At 37.5% G+C, this 18,157-nt stretch overlaps 4 protein-coding genes across 5 annotated transcripts; 3 read left to right on the top strand and 1 right to left on the bottom strand.

The window, feature by feature from the left end:
• The first annotated feature begins 2,326 nt into the window (after window positions 1-2,326).
• On the top strand, window positions 2,327-3,824 carry LOC111794079 (vinorine synthase-like). Its single transcript, XM_023676212.1, has 2 exons — window positions 2,327-3,133; window positions 3,216-3,824. The coding sequence occupies exons 1-2, from the start codon at window positions 2,366-2,368 to the stop codon at window positions 3,759-3,761; spliced, it is 1,314 nt and encodes a 437-aa protein (XP_023531980.1). The 5' UTR covers window positions 2,327-2,365; the 3' UTR covers window positions 3,762-3,824.
• Window positions 3,825-7,599: 3,775 nt separating this feature from the next.
• Window positions 7,600-11,298, top strand: LOC111801687 (signal recognition particle subunit SRP72-like). The gene is made up of 6 exons (XM_023685793.1): window positions 7,600-7,776; window positions 7,879-8,009; window positions 8,956-9,308; window positions 9,505-9,601; window positions 9,690-9,971; window positions 10,158-11,298. The coding sequence occupies exons 1-6, from the start codon at window positions 7,638-7,640 to the stop codon at window positions 11,163-11,165; spliced, it is 2,010 nt and encodes a 669-aa protein (XP_023541561.1). The 5' UTR covers window positions 7,600-7,637; the 3' UTR covers window positions 11,166-11,298.
• Window positions 11,299-12,289: 991 nt separating this feature from the next.
• LOC111795955 (F-box protein SKIP14-like) lies at window positions 12,290-15,782 on the top strand. 2 transcript variants are annotated; one of them, XM_023678616.1, is made up of 3 exons: window positions 12,290-14,150; window positions 14,217-14,509; window positions 14,602-15,782. In XM_023678616.1, exons 1-3 carry the CDS (start codon window positions 12,959-12,961, stop codon window positions 15,100-15,102), a joined length of 1,986 nt encoding a protein of 661 aa, XP_023534384.1. In that variant the 5' UTR covers window positions 12,290-12,958; the 3' UTR covers window positions 15,103-15,782. The 2 variants fall into 2 exon arrangements, with proteins under 2 accessions (XP_023534384.1, XP_023534374.1); XM_023678606.1 differs by having other exon boundaries at window positions 12,290-14,509.
• A 113-nt stretch (window positions 15,783-15,895) lies between these two features.
• LOC111795967 (mitotic spindle checkpoint protein MAD2-like) lies at window positions 15,896-17,993 on the bottom strand. The gene is made up of 7 exons (XM_023678628.1): window positions 17,696-17,993; window positions 17,572-17,587; window positions 17,340-17,470; window positions 17,119-17,239; window positions 16,935-17,038; window positions 16,358-16,479; window positions 15,896-16,279 (listed from the first exon to the last, which is right to left on the bottom strand). Exons 1-7 carry the CDS (start codon window positions 17,766-17,768, stop codon window positions 16,223-16,225), a joined length of 624 nt encoding a protein of 207 aa, XP_023534396.1. The 5' UTR covers window positions 17,769-17,993; the 3' UTR covers window positions 15,896-16,222.
• Window positions 17,994-18,157: the final 164 nt, after the last annotated feature.

Raw genomic sequence — 18,157 nt, forward strand, 5'->3', positions numbered from 1 at the left:
ATTCGTCTATTTTTCGATTTGATTTCGGATCGAATTCGTATTTTCTTTTATTATATGGTTTATTTACGAGATTTTGAGGAATTTTAAGATAATAAAGACTAATTTTTCGAGATATTTGAGTCAAACTTGTAGTTGAAGTGTAATTATGAGATATTAAAATATTGAATTGATGTAGTTGTACGTTCGAGGCTCGTTAAACGGTAGAAAACATGTAAAATTGTTATTTGGATGAGCTAAATAATCTGATCAATCTACACTACCCAATTCAAATCTTTTTTTTTTTTTAATTTTTGTAAAATATAAAATTTTGTTTGTTTTGTGGTCGATATTTTTTTGGTCACCCGATTAACCTAAAAATAGAGGTACAATTCAACTCAACCCTACTATATTACATATACATATACATATATATATATATATATTATTATTATTATTATTTTAATATGTGTAACCGAGGTTAATGATAAATTGTGACTTGTAAATGTTTAATATTTTAAGTATACAAGATAGATAAATAAAATAAATTAAAATAATAAAACAAAAATAACTCGACAATCAAGGGCATAACACAATTCTTCTTGGAGGAGGGTTGGTTTGCCTTGGTGACTGATCCTGTCATAATGTACTCCTACCTACAGCACTGACAATTGAAGTCGAGTATACTTACAACGATCCTCAGTGTGAATAACCGAGAAGAAAGAAAGGGTTGTAGATGATAACAAAAAAGGGTGTCGCGTCTGCACGGGCAGAATCGTGAAAGGTGTCATGCCATGAAGTGATCCGAAAATAGACAAATGGGTTAAGTAGGGTTGAGTATTCTATTCCTATGGCTCAAATGATCAATCCAACCAACGCAAAATTTTGGATTGGTTCGAAAGATTTTTCCATCTCAACCCGTGTACTCTCTTAAATATATTTATATAAAAATATGTAATTTAAATTATATAAAAAAAAAAATTGTGAAAACACTCGAACACTACGTGATCACGTTTAAAGCCCTAAAAAGTCCACTCCAATAAATAATTAATAAACTTTATTTCTTACTACAAGTTGCAATATTTATTTTTATTAATACTCTTCTTATCGAAGATACGGTGTGAAGATTGCAATAAAATAATAATCACATACCAATTTGACATTTTCAAACTAAAATCCGTCTTTTCTATTTTTTATATTTATTTATATTACAAATTTGTTTTTTTTTTAATTTTTTTATTTTTATATATGTGCATATTTGAATACTACACCGTAAAAATTAATTAATTAATTTACAATTAAACGTACAAGTTATTAAAATTTGACTTTCTAACTAGAATTTTCTTGTTGAGACCAACCTCCATTATTTTAAAAAAAATTGTGGATAATGGTTAAAATAGCATTATAAAATTATTTTTCACTTTTTTATTTTGTAAAAAATACCGTCTTCATTAGCATATTATATATATATATATCTTATACACACAAATAACTATAATGTTTTATAGTCGATAAATATAATTTAAATAAGAGAAAGCTTGTCAATCAAGTAAACCATACAATTTAATTAATTTTAATTAATAGTTAAGTTACACTACATGAAAGACAAACCCGTGAAATAATTTATAAAATAATCGTGTTTTGTTTTTTAATTTAAAAATTCAACCGAAATATTAGACAAACACAAATTTATTTAAAAACCAACTATACATAATAAATAAATAAATAAATAATTATGAGATTTAAATAGACAACAATATTTATTTTTGAAATAAATATTCACTATTTCAAAAAAATAAAATAAAAGATATTTTTAATATATGTATATTATTTGTATTATTAATTTAGTCAACATCAAAATGTGGATATTAAAAAATAATAATGGAATTTAATATATTAAAATTAAATTGATTCGTGAGGGTAACGAAATTGAAATTTCTTAAAATGGAATTTTTAATTAGACTTTTTTGGCAATCATTTTACAAAAATGTTGGTGAGTGGGAAAACAAAACGCCATATGTACACTCATTCAATAAACAAATAAACAAAACAAAACAAAATTAAATATATAATTAATATAATAACTAATTTTAAATTATTTCTCAAATTAAAGGCTTTATTATTACGTAATAATATGTCACCTAATTTAATTTAATTAAATATAATCCAACAAACTAAAATTAATTTTAAATAAAGCCAAGGTAAAAAGATTTAAGCTTGTATTGGCATTGGATTAGTATGATGACGTGTCATCTCCCCCCTTTGACTTTGACTCAGTTCCATGCACTCGCTGTCCATAAATTGGGATCCAAGGCAGAGCTTCATCTTCCACCGCTTCCCCTGTTTTTCTCTTCTCAATTCGGAGTTTCAGTCGATCGGAGAAATAGCCATGGCCGTCGATATCGAAGTTGTTTCAAAAGAAACGGTCAAACCCTCTTCCCCAACGCCGGACAACCACCGCCGTTACGGTTTATCCTTCCTCGACCAAGTCACCGTCGATGTCTACAACCCAATGATCTATTTCTACTCCGCTGGCTCTGCCACCGCCGCCGAAATCTCCGACCATTTAAAAAAATCCCTCTCCACCGTGTTGTCCCATTACTACCCACTCGCTGGCAGAGTCAACTACGACGAGTTGTTTATCGACTGTAATGATGCTGGCGTCCCCTTCATCGAAACCAGAGTCAACTGCCGACTCTCCGATGTAATGAACACGGCGTTTCCTACTGAACTAAACAAACTCCTTCCGTTTGAATTGGATGCTCTTGATGATGTTTCAATGGGGGTTCAATTGAATGTGTTTGAATGCGGCGGTGTTGCTGTCGGGATTTGTATTTCTCATAAGATCAGCGATGCTCTGTCGTTTTTTATTGTCGTTAATGGGTGGGCGGCGGTTTCCCGGGGGGAAAAAGAGGCGCTGGAAACTCATTTATCAGCATCGGAGCTGTTTCCGCCGAGTAAAACACCGATTTACAACACGAGGACAAGTATTTTCAGACAGAGAGTGGCGAAACGGTACCAAATTGATTCAGCGAGTATCGAAACCATTCGAGCTCAATATGCAGAGTACTTCGCCATGGAAAACCAGAGGCGACCTTCAAGAGTTGAGGCTTTGTCCGCCTTCCTCTACGGCCGTTTTATCGCCGCCATTAAAGGCGTAAGCTTTTAAAGTCCCTTTCAAATCCCAATCGTTAAACGAAAAGGGTCTAATTATATGCTCTGTTTTCTTATTATTACAGGCTTCTAACAGCAATCCGGCGAACGGAAGCTCGGAATCGGAGAAGAAGATATTCTTAGTCTGCCACGCCGTGAACATCCGATCAAGACTGGACCCACCAGTTCCGGATTACGCATTCGGAAACTATTACAGAGCCACATTCGCAGTTCCGTCGGAGACGATTTTAAACGACGATTATTGCTACGATTTAGTGAAACTAGCGAGAGAAGAAATCGCCAAAATCGACAAATCGTATTTGGAAAGGCTTCAAGAAAGCAGTAAGTTCTTGGAGGCGATGAAGAAGGCGGCGGCGCAATTCTCCACCGGCGAGCTGATTTCCTGCTCGTTCACTAGCCTGTGCCGGATGCCGATTTACGACGCTGACTTCGGGTGGGGAAAACCGGCGTGGATCAGCTCGCCGGCGTTAATGTTCAAGAACCTGTTTGTGTTGATCGATAAGAAAGACGGCGATGGAGTTGACGTTTATGTTCATCTCAAGCCGGAGAACATGGAGATTCTTGAAGCCGATGAGAAGTTCCTCAAGTATGCCAAATTGCCTTCTAATTAATAATTTCAATGAAATTATTATTATTATTATTTATTACAATAAATGTGATGTAAAAGAATTTGAAACTCGAACCTGAAGGGTAAGAGAAGAATGTTCATTTTAATTGTGAGAATTTCCATTAATTTAATGAATTTTATTTCTTTTATTAATATTTAGAAGATAAGCGGATTATATAATAACAAGTATTTTTAAATATTTGTAAATATTTTTCTGTTTATAAATATTTGTATTAAAAATTAATATTTTAATAATGTGGATAACATTAAAGCATAGGTTGATCAAATCATAATTAAGATCTCATTTAATAATTCTATAATTTTTTAAAAACCAAATCGATAAACTCTCATTTTTTGTATCACTTATTGATTTATTTGTGTTTAATTAAAAAAAAAATTAAAATGCGATCAATACGTCGTAATTTTTAATAAATTAAATTTTATAAGACAATTAGGAGTATTTGTATGACTCGATAAGTAAATCAACTTGGACCATTCAGTCTAACGCCCAAAATGTTTAATGAATTAAAAAAATAAGAATTTTAAAACAAAGCAAGATTAAAAATGTGAATATTTTGTATATTTAGTCCATCAAATGAACGTCGGTAGATTATTATTATTAGTATTATTATTATTTTATTATTATGGCGTTGTATTTTTATTTCATTTCCTGGCCGTATAAGGCATAATAATAATTATTTAAAATTTTAATTTTATTTATAATAGAACTATAAATTTTTTAATTTGTTATATAACTATTTCTGTCTAGTAAATATTTTAAAAATTTTAATAATGTCATTAACTAAAAAAATATAAGAATTACTTTAAATTGAAAACTTACGGTAAATGTAAATCATTAATATTTATTTAAAAAATACATTTTTTAAGTTTTAAGAGTGCTTAGTACCATTAATTTTTCAAAAATCGGTCAAAACATTTTTGAAAAGCTCACACAATTATTATTATTTAAAAAAAAAATTTAAAAATATTAAACGTTAGTATAAAGTTAAAAAAATACTTGTAAACTTCCGAAAATAATATTAAAAAAGTTTGAAAATAATGTATGAAGCGTGTTATTCGATTTTTGTCTATATAGGTGATAATAATTTTATTTTTATTTTTTTTTATAAAAGTAAATGATGTCAATGTTACTTTAAATTATCAGGGTTATTTTGTAATCATAGTGGTAATGAAAGAAGGAGAAGAATCAGATATTATATTTTTTTACAGGAAGAAGAGGAACTTAATTAGCGGCTTTCCCTAGTTCAAGAGTGAAAGAAGTTGATTTCAGTAGTTCATGAGTTTACCGAGGTAGAGAGGGTCAGGAGCTCTCGTGGCAACCACTGACCCTTTTTCTCATAGGGTGTAGAGAAGAAAGAGGGAGGGGAGGAAGTAGCTCGACGAGACAGACTGTAATGTAAAGGACAGGACAGAAGATTCAAACACCTATTTACGAATAGTAAAGGAAGGAGAAAGAATCTATAGATGCAGGAGCACATCAGCCAGCCAATCCAGCCTAGTTACCAAGTGAAAGAATAGTTCCACCCGAGCCAACCGAGTTCCATCAGGAAAAGGTTTAAGCTTTCTTCTTCTTCTCATCCTGCCTATTAAATTACCTCCCTCGCAAATGACCTCAAAAATAGGGAGAGGAACAAAGTGCGAGACCGTAAGGTTGAGGAACAAAGTGTGAGACCGGAAGGGAGAGGACAATCAGTTTACCTAGTTCAATCAGCCAGGCAAAGGGAATATCAGTTCAGTCTTGACTTTCAACACTTGATTCATAAGCAGAAAGATCAGTCTTTGAATAATAAAGTCTTGACTTTCAACACTTAATTCATAAGCAGGAAGACAAGTCTTTGAATAATAAAGAGGAGAAAGAACCAACCAACCAAGCAGTTTAGAGCTGAAGGAGAGAGATAGTTGTAGAGGAAAAGGGGAATCCATCCCTCTTTCTTCAATCAGTCCAGGACGGAAGATGCTTGACTAGAGGGTGTCGGGTGTCGGTTGAGGCTTCCTTTCTGACAGTTCCATCTCGGACAGGAGTGATTATTTATCATTAATAGGAGTAAGTAGTTTAGTGAGAGGAGAAAGAGAAGAAAAAGAATCCATATGGTCAGGATTGAACCACCCGAATGAATAAGGAGTAGTCTTTCCTTGAAGGAGAAAAAGAGAAGTGAAAGAAGCTCCCGGTGAAGGAGTAAACTCTCATTCATTGAAGCAGCTTTTGTTAGTTCAAAAGTGAAACATCCCTTTTTCACGGGAAAGTATCAAGAAACTAAATCTGAAATGGTCTTTACAGGCAAAAGAGTGAACGAAGGTTCCGGGGAACGGGCGAAGGGTTTCGGTTTCCTCTCCCTTCTTTCTTTGTTCCTGTTCCGGGAAGGGTTTCATGAAGTAGCGAAGGGCATAGTAGAGGGGCAGCGAAAGGAATAGAGTATAAGGTTACGGAGTTCAATCAGGAGGATCAGGAGTCTTTGTCTTGTCTCCTGTATTTCCTTGAAACACTTTCTTGAACTGTAAAGGAATAGAGGATTCGTCTTCTTTCAAACACTTACAACTCGTTCAATCTGGTTCGGGTTCAATAGCTAATTAATGAATTTACTCACTCTCCTGTAAACGAGAATGATTCGTTTCGTCTTTCCTCTCGTTCCGGTTCCGGTTCATGAGTAAGTAGCTAGTTGGCAGTTCAAGAGTGAAATCCGTCCCATTCTCTGATTATTCTTCAAATAGCTTTACCTCAATAAATAAGGGAAGGTCATATCGGTTCATAAGTCGCTCTCCTGTCAAGCAGTCTCATGAATAAATAGGAGCTTTCTTTCGGTCAGGGAATACGGGGGAAGGTTCTATCTCTTATCTTTGATTTACTCTACCTTCCTTTCATTCATTGAAAGAATAAATAGGGACAGGTTCAGTATCAGTAGGATCAGGATAATGAGTCTGACAGTTCACTCTCATTCATGTTCCATTTCATTCAGTAGTAGTTCAATCAGGTTCATGAGCGAAGAGGGAAAGAAAGAGGGAAAGAAAGAAGAAAAAGGTATTGAAGATAGAAGTTTAATCATCAATCAAATACGAACAACCAACCACGTAACAAAGGAGAGGAGCGAAGCGAACATCCATCCAGCCTATTTACTGAGTGAAAGAATAAATAAATGGGTTACAGCCGGAGTGAAGGAGCGAAGGGAGAGGTTCAGCTTCTCATCCAGCTTACCTAGTTCAACCCGAGTGAAAGAAGAAATCAAGATAGAAATGGTCATTATGGGTGGGTAAAAAGCCTCTTTCCTGATTCTGGGTAAGATGTTTTGTGGGTAATAGGCAATGTTATATTACACAGCAAATCCTCCATACCAAAAACTCGATACATCACCACTGCCAAAAGTCGATACACCACCCGCAAAATACGATTGTACTTTACTCGAAGGGCATGATTCTGTGCGTTAGACAACTGATAGGTCGGGGCTCATAGGGTGCATTACCAGCGAGTTCTGAGTATCTCTCGAGGGTACAGATAGATATCTAAACACTAGTTGTGGCTAGTATTCAATTTATCTCATCCTGTTGAGTAGTCCTCTAGCAGGCAGTAACACAATTTACGAGTATTTTTTATTAATTTAGCTTAATTATTTATATATATTTATCTAGTACCAGAGTGTCATCGCCGGCGTCGAGATCCCGCCGCTGTCGCCTTCCTTATTCCAGTCAGTGACAGATCGGCCCAAGAACTTTTGGGCTTTAAAGACGGGCCTTGAAATCGGAAGTTTGGGCCTATACTGGCCTCGAGGCCCATTGTGAATGCTGTATGCAAAGCGGCAGATCGGTACCAAAAACCTCAGTTATCTGTCTTCGAGGAAATCAGAGATTTCTCTTTACTGGGAAGAAAATGGCTCCGAAATCCAAAGACAAGCCGAAGCCATCTCCGTCCTCTCAGCCGCCTCCACCGATTGAAGATCAATTCACTTCTCTAAGCAGACATATCCAGCGATCTGAATTCTCGCAAGCCGTCAAAGTTGCAGATCAAAGTTAGTTTTTTCTTTTTAATCGAACATTTTATTCCATTTCTCTTTACTTGCCAAATTCTCTCGTTTTTCCTTCATGTAACTCGCATTTGTTGTATCTCATAGTTTTGTCAATTGCTCCTGGCGACGAAGACGCCCTTCGATGCAAAATCGTAGCCTTGATCAAGGATGATAGAATTGATGATACTCTTTCAGCGATTCAATCTTCTCGGACCATTGACTTTAGCTTCTTTAAGGTAGAAAGGATTTTACGGTTTCTGTTCTCTTTTTGTTCCTTGCTGTTTTAAAATGGACGAATCGAGCATTTTAGGGAAATTGGACGAATCGAGCTTAAAGGGAAATTATTGTTTTATTTTAGGGTTTGATCCTCAGAGGGGTAGGTCTTTGATGCAACTGAAAACAATAGTCAAAAGAAAATGAAATTAATAACTAATTGAACAAATGCAACAATGTATTAATCAATTAAAATGCAAGAAGGATGCATAAATTTCGTGGGGCTTTATTTTTTTATACGCTCTTGTATTCTTTCATTAATGAGAACAATAAAAAATCACCCAGTCCACTAAAGGGAGTACCTAGAGCGTAGAGAAAGAGTTTTCAATCCCGCAAAACTCCCTCTTAATGTTGTTGGATCTGTTAAGTATTCAGATGAAATTAATTTGAAATTACGCGTCACTCATAGATGGGTTAACCAGTGAAGATATATCTTGAGTACATAAGATTAAGATCTTCATTCAACATTGTCTTCTTATTTACTTTAGATGGGCATAACATTATGGATTGATTAGCTTGCAGCTCTTGAAGTTCAGCAAAGAATAATATGTAAGCATAAAACTGATTAGATTTTTCAGGATTCCTCTAGTAGACTGCATTGCAGTTGTTGGTTTGATGTGAATTTCAAACGAACTCACCAGTAAATGGAGTGTGAAACTTATATCTTTTGTTCAACGACTGTTTCTTTTCGTATATATGTCTTTGCCCTGGTTTCTTTTCCTTGCCACGGTAAAGGTGTTTCCGCTATCAAATTCTATAAAACCCTCAATTACTCTTTAACGACACTCGATCGATTCTTTTTATCTTCTTTCTCTAGATTCATGCAGTGATATAATTGTGCCCGGACACTACCAACTAACTCCTTTTGTGCTGTTTATATTTCTTTTTACAATTCTTTTTCAAAAACAGGCATACTGCCTGTACAGGCAAAATAAGTTAGATGAAGCTTTGGGTTCCTTGAGAGACCAAGAGAGAAACTCAGCCACGATGCTGTTGGAATCCCAGATCTTGTATCGTTTAGGAAAAATGGATGCTTGTGTGGACACTTATCAGAAGCTCGCAAAATCAAAGATTGATTCTTTAGAAATAAATTATGTTGCAGCTTTAACTGCAGCTGGGCGGGCCTCTGAAGTACAAGGAGCCATGGAGGCTCTTAGGGTGAAAGCTACCAGTAGCTTTGAGTTGGCATACAATACTGCATGCTCCTTAGTTGACGTGAACAAGTATACGGATGCAGAACAACTGTTATTGTCAGCTCGAAGGTAATATATTTACACACATATAAGTTCATAAAAAAGTTCATCAATTACAAACGTGTATAACATTGTCACTTATTATTAAAAAAATTTAAGTTGTTGGTCCGTATCTCTGTTTTACTTGAAGTTCTCCATTTATCCTTAGGATCAGTTTTCCTTAAAACTAACGTTTAAGTGATTCTACTTTGTATGCTTTTGTCAGAATTGGCCAGGAAACGCTCATGGAAGAGAATTTGCCTGATGAAGATATTGAGATTGAGCTAGCCCCAATAGCTGTCCAACTTGCATACTTGCAACAGGTATCTTCATTGAAAAAATGAATGTTTTTACTTTTCTTTAAGAACTTGAGGTATTCAGTCATGTAATCCCAATTTATCCATCATTCAGCTTCTTGGTCACACATCAGAAGCCTCTGAAGCTTACAGAGACATCATTAATCGAGATTTGGCAGATGAATCTTCGCTTGCAGTGGCAGTGAACAATCTTATAGCATTGAAAGGTCCAAAAGATATTTCCGATGGCCTTAGAAAACTTGATAAGCTAAAAGATAAAGATGCACCGAACTTCCGGCTTGCTCGTGGACTTGAACCAAAGATTTCTCAAAAGCAAAGGGAAACAATATATGCAAATCGTCTCCTCCTCCTTCTCCATGCTAATAAAATGGATCAGGTCATTTTACATCCTGCATTATCTTTTGAACTCTACATTTCTGCAATTCTATGCATCCATAAAAATTTAAAATGAAATATTCATTGGGAGGAATAGAAATCTCCTTATAGCAGCATATTGATTATTCAATAGTGCGAAAATTTTGTGGCTTGCATCTGCTTGAAAGACCACTTTTATGTGTTCCAGGCTCGAGAAATGGTTGCAACGCTGGCTGATATGTTTCCAAACACAGTGACCCCTCTACTTCTTCAAGCGGCTGTATTAGTCAGAGAGAATAAAGCTGGGAAAGCTGAAGAAATATTGGGTCAGTTTGCTGAAAATTTCCCAGACAAGTCCAAGTTGGTTCTACTAGCGAGAGCGCAGATTGCTGCTGCTGCGGGCCATCCTCATATTGCATTTGAGTCCCTTTCTAAGATACAGGATATTCAGCACATGCCTGCCACCGTTGCTACACTTGTGTCTCTCAAAGAACGTGCTGGAGATGTTGATGGAGCCATTGCCGTGCTGGACTCTGCAGTCAAATGGTGGTCAAATGCCATGACTGAAGACAACAAGCTTGATGTTGTATTGCAGGAAGCAGCTTCATTCAAGTTGAGGCATGGCCGCGAAGAAGATGCGGCCAAGTTATACGAAGAGCTAGTTAAGACCCATGGAAGTATAGAAGCATTGGCTGGATTGGTCAAGACCGTTGCTCGTGTGGATATTAAGAAGGCAGAAACTTATGAGAAGCAGTTGAAGCCATTGCCAGGCTTGAAGACGGTTGATGTGGAGAATCTGGAGAAGACTTCCGGAGCAAAACATGTTGAAAGTGCTGCTGATCTTGGAGCATCTGATGCATACATGGTGGATAAAAGCAAGGCCAAATCAAAGAAAAAGAGAAAGAGAAAGCCAAGATATCCCAAAGGATTCGATCCTGCAAATCCAGGTCCTCCCCCTGATCCAGAAAGGTGGCTTCCCAGGAGAGAGAGATCAAGCTATAGACCCAAGCGAAAAGACAAGAGAGCTGCCCAGGTGAGAGGTTCCCAAGGTGCAGTGGCTAGAGAAAAACACGACTCTGGTGTCTCTGGAGGCAGTTCCAACAATGCAGACTCAAAATCCAACCAAGCAACGAGTTCGAAAGCGACCAACCAAAACACAGGCTCCAATCAATCCAGGTCTTCATCGAAGTCCTCGAAAAAGAAGTCTAGGAATTAAACTAAGAGAAACCCTGGTTCAAATTTTGGTATTTCTTTATCCCTTTGTTGGAGAATCTGGACCATTCTAAATTCTAAAGATGCACAACGCATCATCAACATCAGTTTTCTTTGAATTAAACGGATTTTATTATTCACAGTGCGAACTCAACATTGAGAGACCATTTCAATTCTTGTTCTATAGCTTTTGAGTTACAAATAGTATTCTCACAGGGTGTTGCTTTGCTCGAATATGGAGACGCACAGCACAAAATTTCGGAGGAAGTTTCAGGTTGAATTACTTGAAAAAAGGAAACTTGGATGCTTCTCCGTGCAATGCAAGAAAGGAAAGAAGGTTTGACTTGACTCCCAAGTTGCATTACATTACATTACACTTTGTGGCTTGTTTTTCCAAGATAGCTTAAGCTTCACTAAATCATAATTTTTGTTTGTATATATAATAATTGAAGACAAATTGATGAGAAAATGGGCCCTCCTTCCCATGGTGGATTTGCCATGGAAACAATTCAGCAAATGCCATTCAAACTATACCAATCTTATCCTCTTAAGTTATCCCAACACAATCTCCTCTAAGCTCTCTCTATATTTTTTAAAATTACTAACTTTTCTTACTATATTTATGTAAATATGGAAGCTTAATGTCTTATAAATGTTATTCAAGTAATGTCATGTTAGGTATAATTAAAAATAATAATAATAAATAAATTAGAAAACCCATTATTGACAATGGCTCAATTATTAACCACAATAATAAGAATTTTAATTATTTTTTAAAAGAAAGAAAACATTAATTAATTTATTGTGGAATTTAGGCGAGTGGGAAGGAGAAACCAGGGAGAGGCGCGTGGTTAGATGGCAGTTGGAATTTGAAACTGAATCTAAATTAGAAGGGATGGCCCACAATTCGTTTAAAGCAATAAGAGCCGTCAGATGAAAATCCAACGGTGGAGAAGAAACAAAGTAGTAAAATTAGAGAACAGGCGGAGGCGGATATGGAGGAGGAGGCGCCAATTAGGGCTCCGTCTCCCGCCAGATTTAGGGTGCTCTCAAACAGAATCCCCTCCTCTACAACCGACACGTGTCCTTCTTACCGCTTTTTACTTGTATTTAAACTTCCTTTTCTCCTTTTCTTCTCCTTCTCCGTCTCGCAATCCCCTCTGCTCCCTCTCTCTCTCTCTCTTTAAAAACTCGAATCTACATCTTCTCTCTGGTGGAATTCTCCCTTGCGACAGCCGAATCTATTTGCAGTATTCCAATTCAGTAAGCTACGTTTGTAGGGCATTCGATTCCCCCAAATTCTTCCTTTCGTCATTGCATTTCTTTCTCTCTAACTTAGGGTTTTCTCGTTTTTGTCTGGTAATTTCCTATCTCCGCTTTTCGGATTCCATTGTGTTGTTATCGTTGCTCCTTCGTTTTCCTTTGCAACCGTGTTTTCGTCTTGTTGATCTGAAGAAAAAAAAGAGGATAAATTATCGTGGTCTCTGATTGTTCTTTCTGGGTATATTTGGTGCTGCTGCGGGTGCTTCCTTATTGTTTCCCTTTTGTTGTTCACTCACTTGTGCTTCAATCTGGGTTTACCTTCTCATCGAGAAACTCTGTGAAATTTTGGTGTGCTGTGTTTTTGTTTGCTATCCGAAATTGAGAGTTCTTTTTCGATTCTTTTATGTGGGATCTCTTCTACTAGTTCTTTTTTCCTCTCTCTCTTTTGTCATTTTCTTCCTTTTGTTCTCTTCTACCTTCTTTCCCTTGGCGCCTGAAGACAATAGATAAATCTTGGGTTAGGGTCTACCTGTAATGGCCTTGAATTTTTCACATCGACCGATCTTTCCCGCACATCTTTCGGAGGACAATTTGGCTTCTTCGATGAGCGTTTCAAGTGGTTTTGTGGTCGATGGTGTTCCCGAGAGGAATTCTGACGTTTATGGGACGTCCTGGTTGATTACCCGGGAGCTCGTGGATTGCCTTGATTTTTTAGAGGACACCTGCAAAGGGGGTGGGTCGCGAGATTGTGTCCCGGGGGATATTCTGGATCTCTTGCCTTCAGATCCATTTGGTATGGATATAAGTACCACTTTTACAGCAATCACAGGCTGGCTTGACGATCTGAATGTAGACTATGGTGGTGGATATGGAGGAGATGAGACAGTCCCAGTTGATGGGAGTAATCGGCTTTTTGCTGAATTGAACTACCTTTGGAACAATGCTTTTAGGTTCCAGGCGTCTCCCCTTGGAAACGAAGGAATTCCTCATAGTTCGAGTGAGCTGAGGGCATTTGGTGCCTGGTCAGATAATAGAGAAGCAGGTGGTGTATCCTGTCATTCTGAGCCTAAGTCACCATATGGTCAAGATACAATTCAGTTTCTTGGTACTGAACCTGAATTTTCTGGGGATGGATTCGGTGCGTGGTCTGATGGGATAAAAGCAGATGGTTTATCCTGCCTTACTGATCCTCAATCACCATATGTTGTGGATACAACAATTCACACTCTTGGTATTGAACCTGAAATTTCTGGAGGCGGATTCAGTGCGTGGTCTGATGGAAGAAAAGGAGGTAGTTTATCCTTCCATACTGATCCTCAATCATCTTATGTTGTGGATACAATTCAAACTCTTGGCATTGAGCCTGAAATTTCTGGAGGGGGATTCGGTGCATGGTCTGATGGAAGAAAGGCAGGTTGTTTATCCTTCCATACTGATCCTCAATCATCATATGTTGTGGATACAATTCAGACTCTTGGTACTGAACCTGAAATTTCTGGAGGGGGATTCTGTGTGTGGTCTGATGGGAGAAAAGCAGGTGGTTTATCCTGCCAGACTGATCCTCAGTTATCGTATATAGTGGATACAATTCAGACTCTTTGTATTGAACCTGAAATTGCTAAGGGAATATTCGTTGCATGGCCTGATGGGAGAAAAGCCGGTGGTCTATCCTGCCATCCTTATCTGGAATCACCATCTTATGTTGTGGATACAAGTCAGCCTCTTGGTATTGAACTTGAAACTTCTGGGGTGCAATCTGTAGATGAGGGAAGTAACGTCTCTATTGATGCAGGTGGGTCTCCTCATGCAGCTTTAAATTTTGTGCTTGGTTATCTGGGCACGCGGGAACTTCTTATTGTTGAATCAGTTTGCAAGTCCCTGCAGTCAGCTGCAGAAGGGGACCCTTTCTTTTGGAGAAACATTAACATATGTGGAAAGCTGGATGTGAAGATTACAGACGATTTTCTCTTAAAGCTGACTAGCAAGGCTCAAGGTGGTCTGGAAAGTTTGAGCCTCGTGAACTGCGTAATGATAAGTGATGATGGTCTCAACCAGGTTCTTCTCAATAATCCTAAGGTCGCAAAGGTATGAAATATAGTTTTGCACCGTTATTGTAAAGAATTCTTAGTATCGATTTAAGATACTCATTAGTTTCTAATTTTACTTCTTTTCTCCAGTTATGTGTTCCAGGATGCACAAGACTCACCATTGGAGGCATTGTTAGTAATTTGAAGGCCTTCAAGTCAGAAGGTAGTCCGGGAATAAAACATTTAAGTGTAGCTGGAATGTATGGAGTAACAGAAGCTCATTTTAAAGAGCTGGAGAAGCTGTTATTAGGTACTGACAACTTGACCCAACTAAATACTCACGAGCCTCGATTTTATCGAGGTGGAACTCATCTTCCTTCATCCAATGATGGGCGTGCCATTGACATAGAAAGATGCCCAAAATGCACGAACATGAGGATCGTTTATGACTGCCCGGTGGTTGGTTGTAAGGGAATAAAGGAAGGTGACACCAACCCTGATGCCAACACTCAGAAATGCAGGGGATGCACCCTTTGCATAGCTCGGTGCGACTGGTGTGGACGTTGCATTGACGAGACAGTACATGAGGAGACATTTTCTCTGGATTTGCGTTGCATTGATTGTGAGAAGGAGATATTGAAATGTGAATAAGAGGGTGGGAGAACTGGGTTCTTCCATCCTTGATGAAGAGACTTGCAGCTTCTTGATTCTTGGTTAAGTAATATTATCTGCATATAAGTCAATTTTTTCAGATTGGTTCTTGCGAGAAATCCAGAGCAGCCAATGATCGGAGAATTGACTGGCATTGTCAAATCCAAATGTTGGATATAACTTTCGATTATTGTATTGGTGTACGAGTCTTACGTATTATATAATCATATGTTGGTGAATAATGCTTTTAGGAACTGGTGTTTCAGAGTTAATGATTTCGTTTTTGGGTCTCCATGTTTTTTTCTTCCTCTAGCTACTGGAAGCTTGCATGGCGCAGACTGTGTGTACGCAACACTTCAGAATGTTGGGAGAGAAGGTACCTTTTTGTGGACTTGGGTCGTCTTTATTCATTCATTACGTCCTGTTTCTGGCCATTGTTGTGGTTGGTGAGTATGTCAGTAGTACTATATATAGTCTTTGATATTTGCGTCAGGTATACAGTTTCATGTTATGAGTGAGCTGCACCATGCACTGTGTGCTTTGTTACAACTTTGACATCGTATTTTCATGGACTTGGGGATCCTAATGTCATGTTGTTGGGAAGTTTCAATAATGAAATAAATGAAGTCGGGGTTATTCCTATAAAGTTCCGACTTTATCTGTCCTGTTGGGTGTTTCAATTTCCATACATAAGTTGTACTGTACAATTTCTTAGACGTTTAATTTATTTTCTAATGTAATTCCTTTAGTTTTATTTGGAATTGTGATTTGAACCTCTCTTACTATGAATATGTCTGAACAAATCTGACTTGGTCCACCCTTGTTCTTAAGATAAAACCTTTGTCCGTACAAACATGTTTTCTTCAAAAGTTCCCCCAACTACACACAACAAACAAACAAACCCAAAACCATTCACAGATGGAAAGAAATCTAAGCGAACCCATCCTACCCTATATTCACCACTCGCTCCCACAAAACATTGTTCCTACATTACACATTACATTACAGTACAACACCAAATGTGAATAAAAGATTCACAAAATGCCACCTTGAAAGCGATCGGGTTGGAGGGATCCCAGAACACCCAACCACAAATTCCAGGAAAGCGAGTTTGTTTCTTTTACTCATCGTCGCAGTCGTCGTTCTTGTAAGAAACAAGAGTGTCCACTTTGTGAATCTGCAATAACACCATTTAAAAGTTAATTTGCTTAACAAATAAGTTTTGATATTCCTCCACGGAGTCCCATTCCCTCACCTTTGTATCAAATGAGTGCAGCTTCACCATTTGTGGATTAGCAATCAGCTTAGGGTCACTCTCGATCCAAGTAAATGGAACTGCAAGATCTTTATCTGTGTATGCTAACACATCAAATACACCTGACACAACAAAAACATCAAGAGCACCTTGATTGAGCATCTTGGATCAATATCGTCCAAAAAGCAAAAGAGCTCAAACATCTCGATTATCTTTTTAAAACACTCACGAATCATTATAATAAGCTAATGATTCCTTTTTAGAATGCAAACAAGGGGAATGATTAGAACATAGATCCCATAAGAAAGTGACACATGCCCAACCATTCAAGCTATGTTCTAGTTGGCTAGTATTGATTTCATGATGACATGATAATTATACGGCATCCCATGATTTTCAAATGACACATGGTGGTAATTTTGCCAACACATAAAGGGTTCATCATCTAGGCTGGGCAAGAAAATGATATGCTTAAAGCAACGCCTGTAAGGTTCTGCATAATGACTTCAGGACATCCCATGGATTCAGAACCCGACTTAACAATAGCACATATTATGATAAGTTTGTCAACACTTACAGGGTTCATCTAGGCAGGGCAAGTAAGTGATGCTCGAAGCAATCTGTCTCATAATTGCTTGGATCTCCCTCATTATTTCTTTATCACTCTTTTCCCTCGACACACTGCAACAATGTTTATCTAATCAAACACCAAATCCAGAAGTCTATGCAAGGGAAGAGAAGGTTTTCCATGAATTTCTTACCCTTGCTCGACCACCTCTCCATCAGTTTCAATTCTGAAATTCCACCTCTCAAGCACCTCATTGTTGGCTTTGCTCATTATAACCAGCACAACCCTTTGCAGCTTCCCAGCTTCCAGCCATTCTAAAACCAATTTCACGATTCAAAAACTTCTCAATAAATACACTTCTCAGGAAAGTAACAAAAAGCATACAAATCTTTCATTTAGAGAAGGGGAACTTACCAGAAAGCTGAGCAGTAAGATTAGAAATGAAGGTCTTAACACCTTCATCTTGAGTAAGCAACATTGGAAGTCCATATTTCTTCACCCTTGCAAAACTTTCTTCAGGATAAAGTCCACGATTGTACAAGATGCTACACATTTACAATCGACATCGCTTATAAGCGACAAAATGCAAATTTACATGATCGCAAAACAAAAATAAGAACAGAGAAAGCGCATCCAGAATTCATACCTATTAGCAGCATACCCTAAATGATAAATTTCAGGACAACGAAAAAGAACTAATCAGCCAAGGATATTCATCGATAATCGCCAGAAGTAAATAGGGTTTCAGAAGGCACTAAAGCATAACATACCGAAGAACTCGCTGACAATCGCCGCAGAACCGCGAAGAGTGATGATGTCTTTGGACGCTGTTTTCGAAGCCATTCCAACAAATCTTCTTCAAATCTCTTCTGAAACAATAAGAATTGTTCCTGTATTTCTTCGATTCTAAGACGAGGATCGGATTTAGGGCTTCTAATCGATACAGGGGTAACCAAATTGGAAAGTGAAATCGATCGAGTGATCAAATTGACAAAGAGAAAAACGAGTGGATCTGAGGAAATTTGAGAACTCGAATCGCAGGACGAGACTAAAAGATGAAGGGTTCCGTCTCCTAGAGAACCTCGAGTGGAAAGGCAACGGCTAATTCCCTGTTTGGATCCATCCAAAAATCAACGGTAACATTTTTAAATTTTCGCCGTTGTCTATTTTTTAATATTAGCGTTACCTCCGTTAACGCCTTTAACGGTACGAATTTGGGCCGGGAACCATCT

Source organism: Cucurbita pepo, chromosome LG01 (assembly GCF_002806865.2).
Source record: "Cucurbita pepo subsp. pepo cultivar mu-cu-16 chromosome LG01, ASM280686v2, whole genome shotgun sequence".
Lineage (NCBI taxonomy): Eukaryota > Viridiplantae > Streptophyta > Magnoliopsida > Cucurbitales > Cucurbitaceae > Cucurbita > Cucurbita pepo.

Bases quoted from the DNA above. Each gene is read 5' to 3' on its own strand.
- LOC111795955 (XM_023678606.1), top strand. From the start codon at position 12,959: ATGGCCTTGAATTTTTCACATCGACCGATCTTTCCCGCACATCTTTCG. The intron at 14,510-14,601 runs GTATGAAATATA...TCTTTTCTCCAG, and splicing joins ATAATCCTAAGGTCGCAAAG to TTATGTGTTCCAGGATGCAC.
- LOC111801687 (XM_023685793.1), top strand. From the start codon at position 7,638: ATGGCTCCGAAATCCAAAGACAAGCCGAAGCCATCTCCGTCCTCTCAG. The intron at 9,602-9,689 runs GTATCTTCATTG...TCCATCATTCAG, and splicing joins AACTTGCATACTTGCAACAG to CTTCTTGGTCACACATCAGA. The intron at 9,972-10,157 runs GTCATTTTACAT...TATGTGTTCCAG, and splicing joins ATGCTAATAAAATGGATCAG to GCTCGAGAAATGGTTGCAAC.
- LOC111795967 (XM_023678628.1), bottom strand. From the start codon at position 17,768: ATGGCTTCGAAAACAGCGTCCAAAGACATCATCACTCTTCGCGGTTCT. The intron at 17,240-17,339 runs GTAAGTTCCCCT...AATTGGTTTTAG, and splicing joins TCTTACTGCTCAGCTTTCTG to AATGGCTGGAAGCTGGGAAG. The intron at 16,280-16,357 runs GTGAGGGAATGG...GTGTTATTGCAG, and splicing joins TGCACTCATTTGATACAAAG to ATTCACAAAGTGGACACTCT.
- LOC111794079 (XM_023676212.1), top strand. From the start codon at position 2,366: ATGGCCGTCGATATCGAAGTTGTTTCAAAAGAAACGGTCAAACCCTCT. The intron at 3,134-3,215 runs GTAAGCTTTTAA...TTATTATTACAG, and splicing joins TTATCGCCGCCATTAAAGGC to GCTTCTAACAGCAATCCGGC.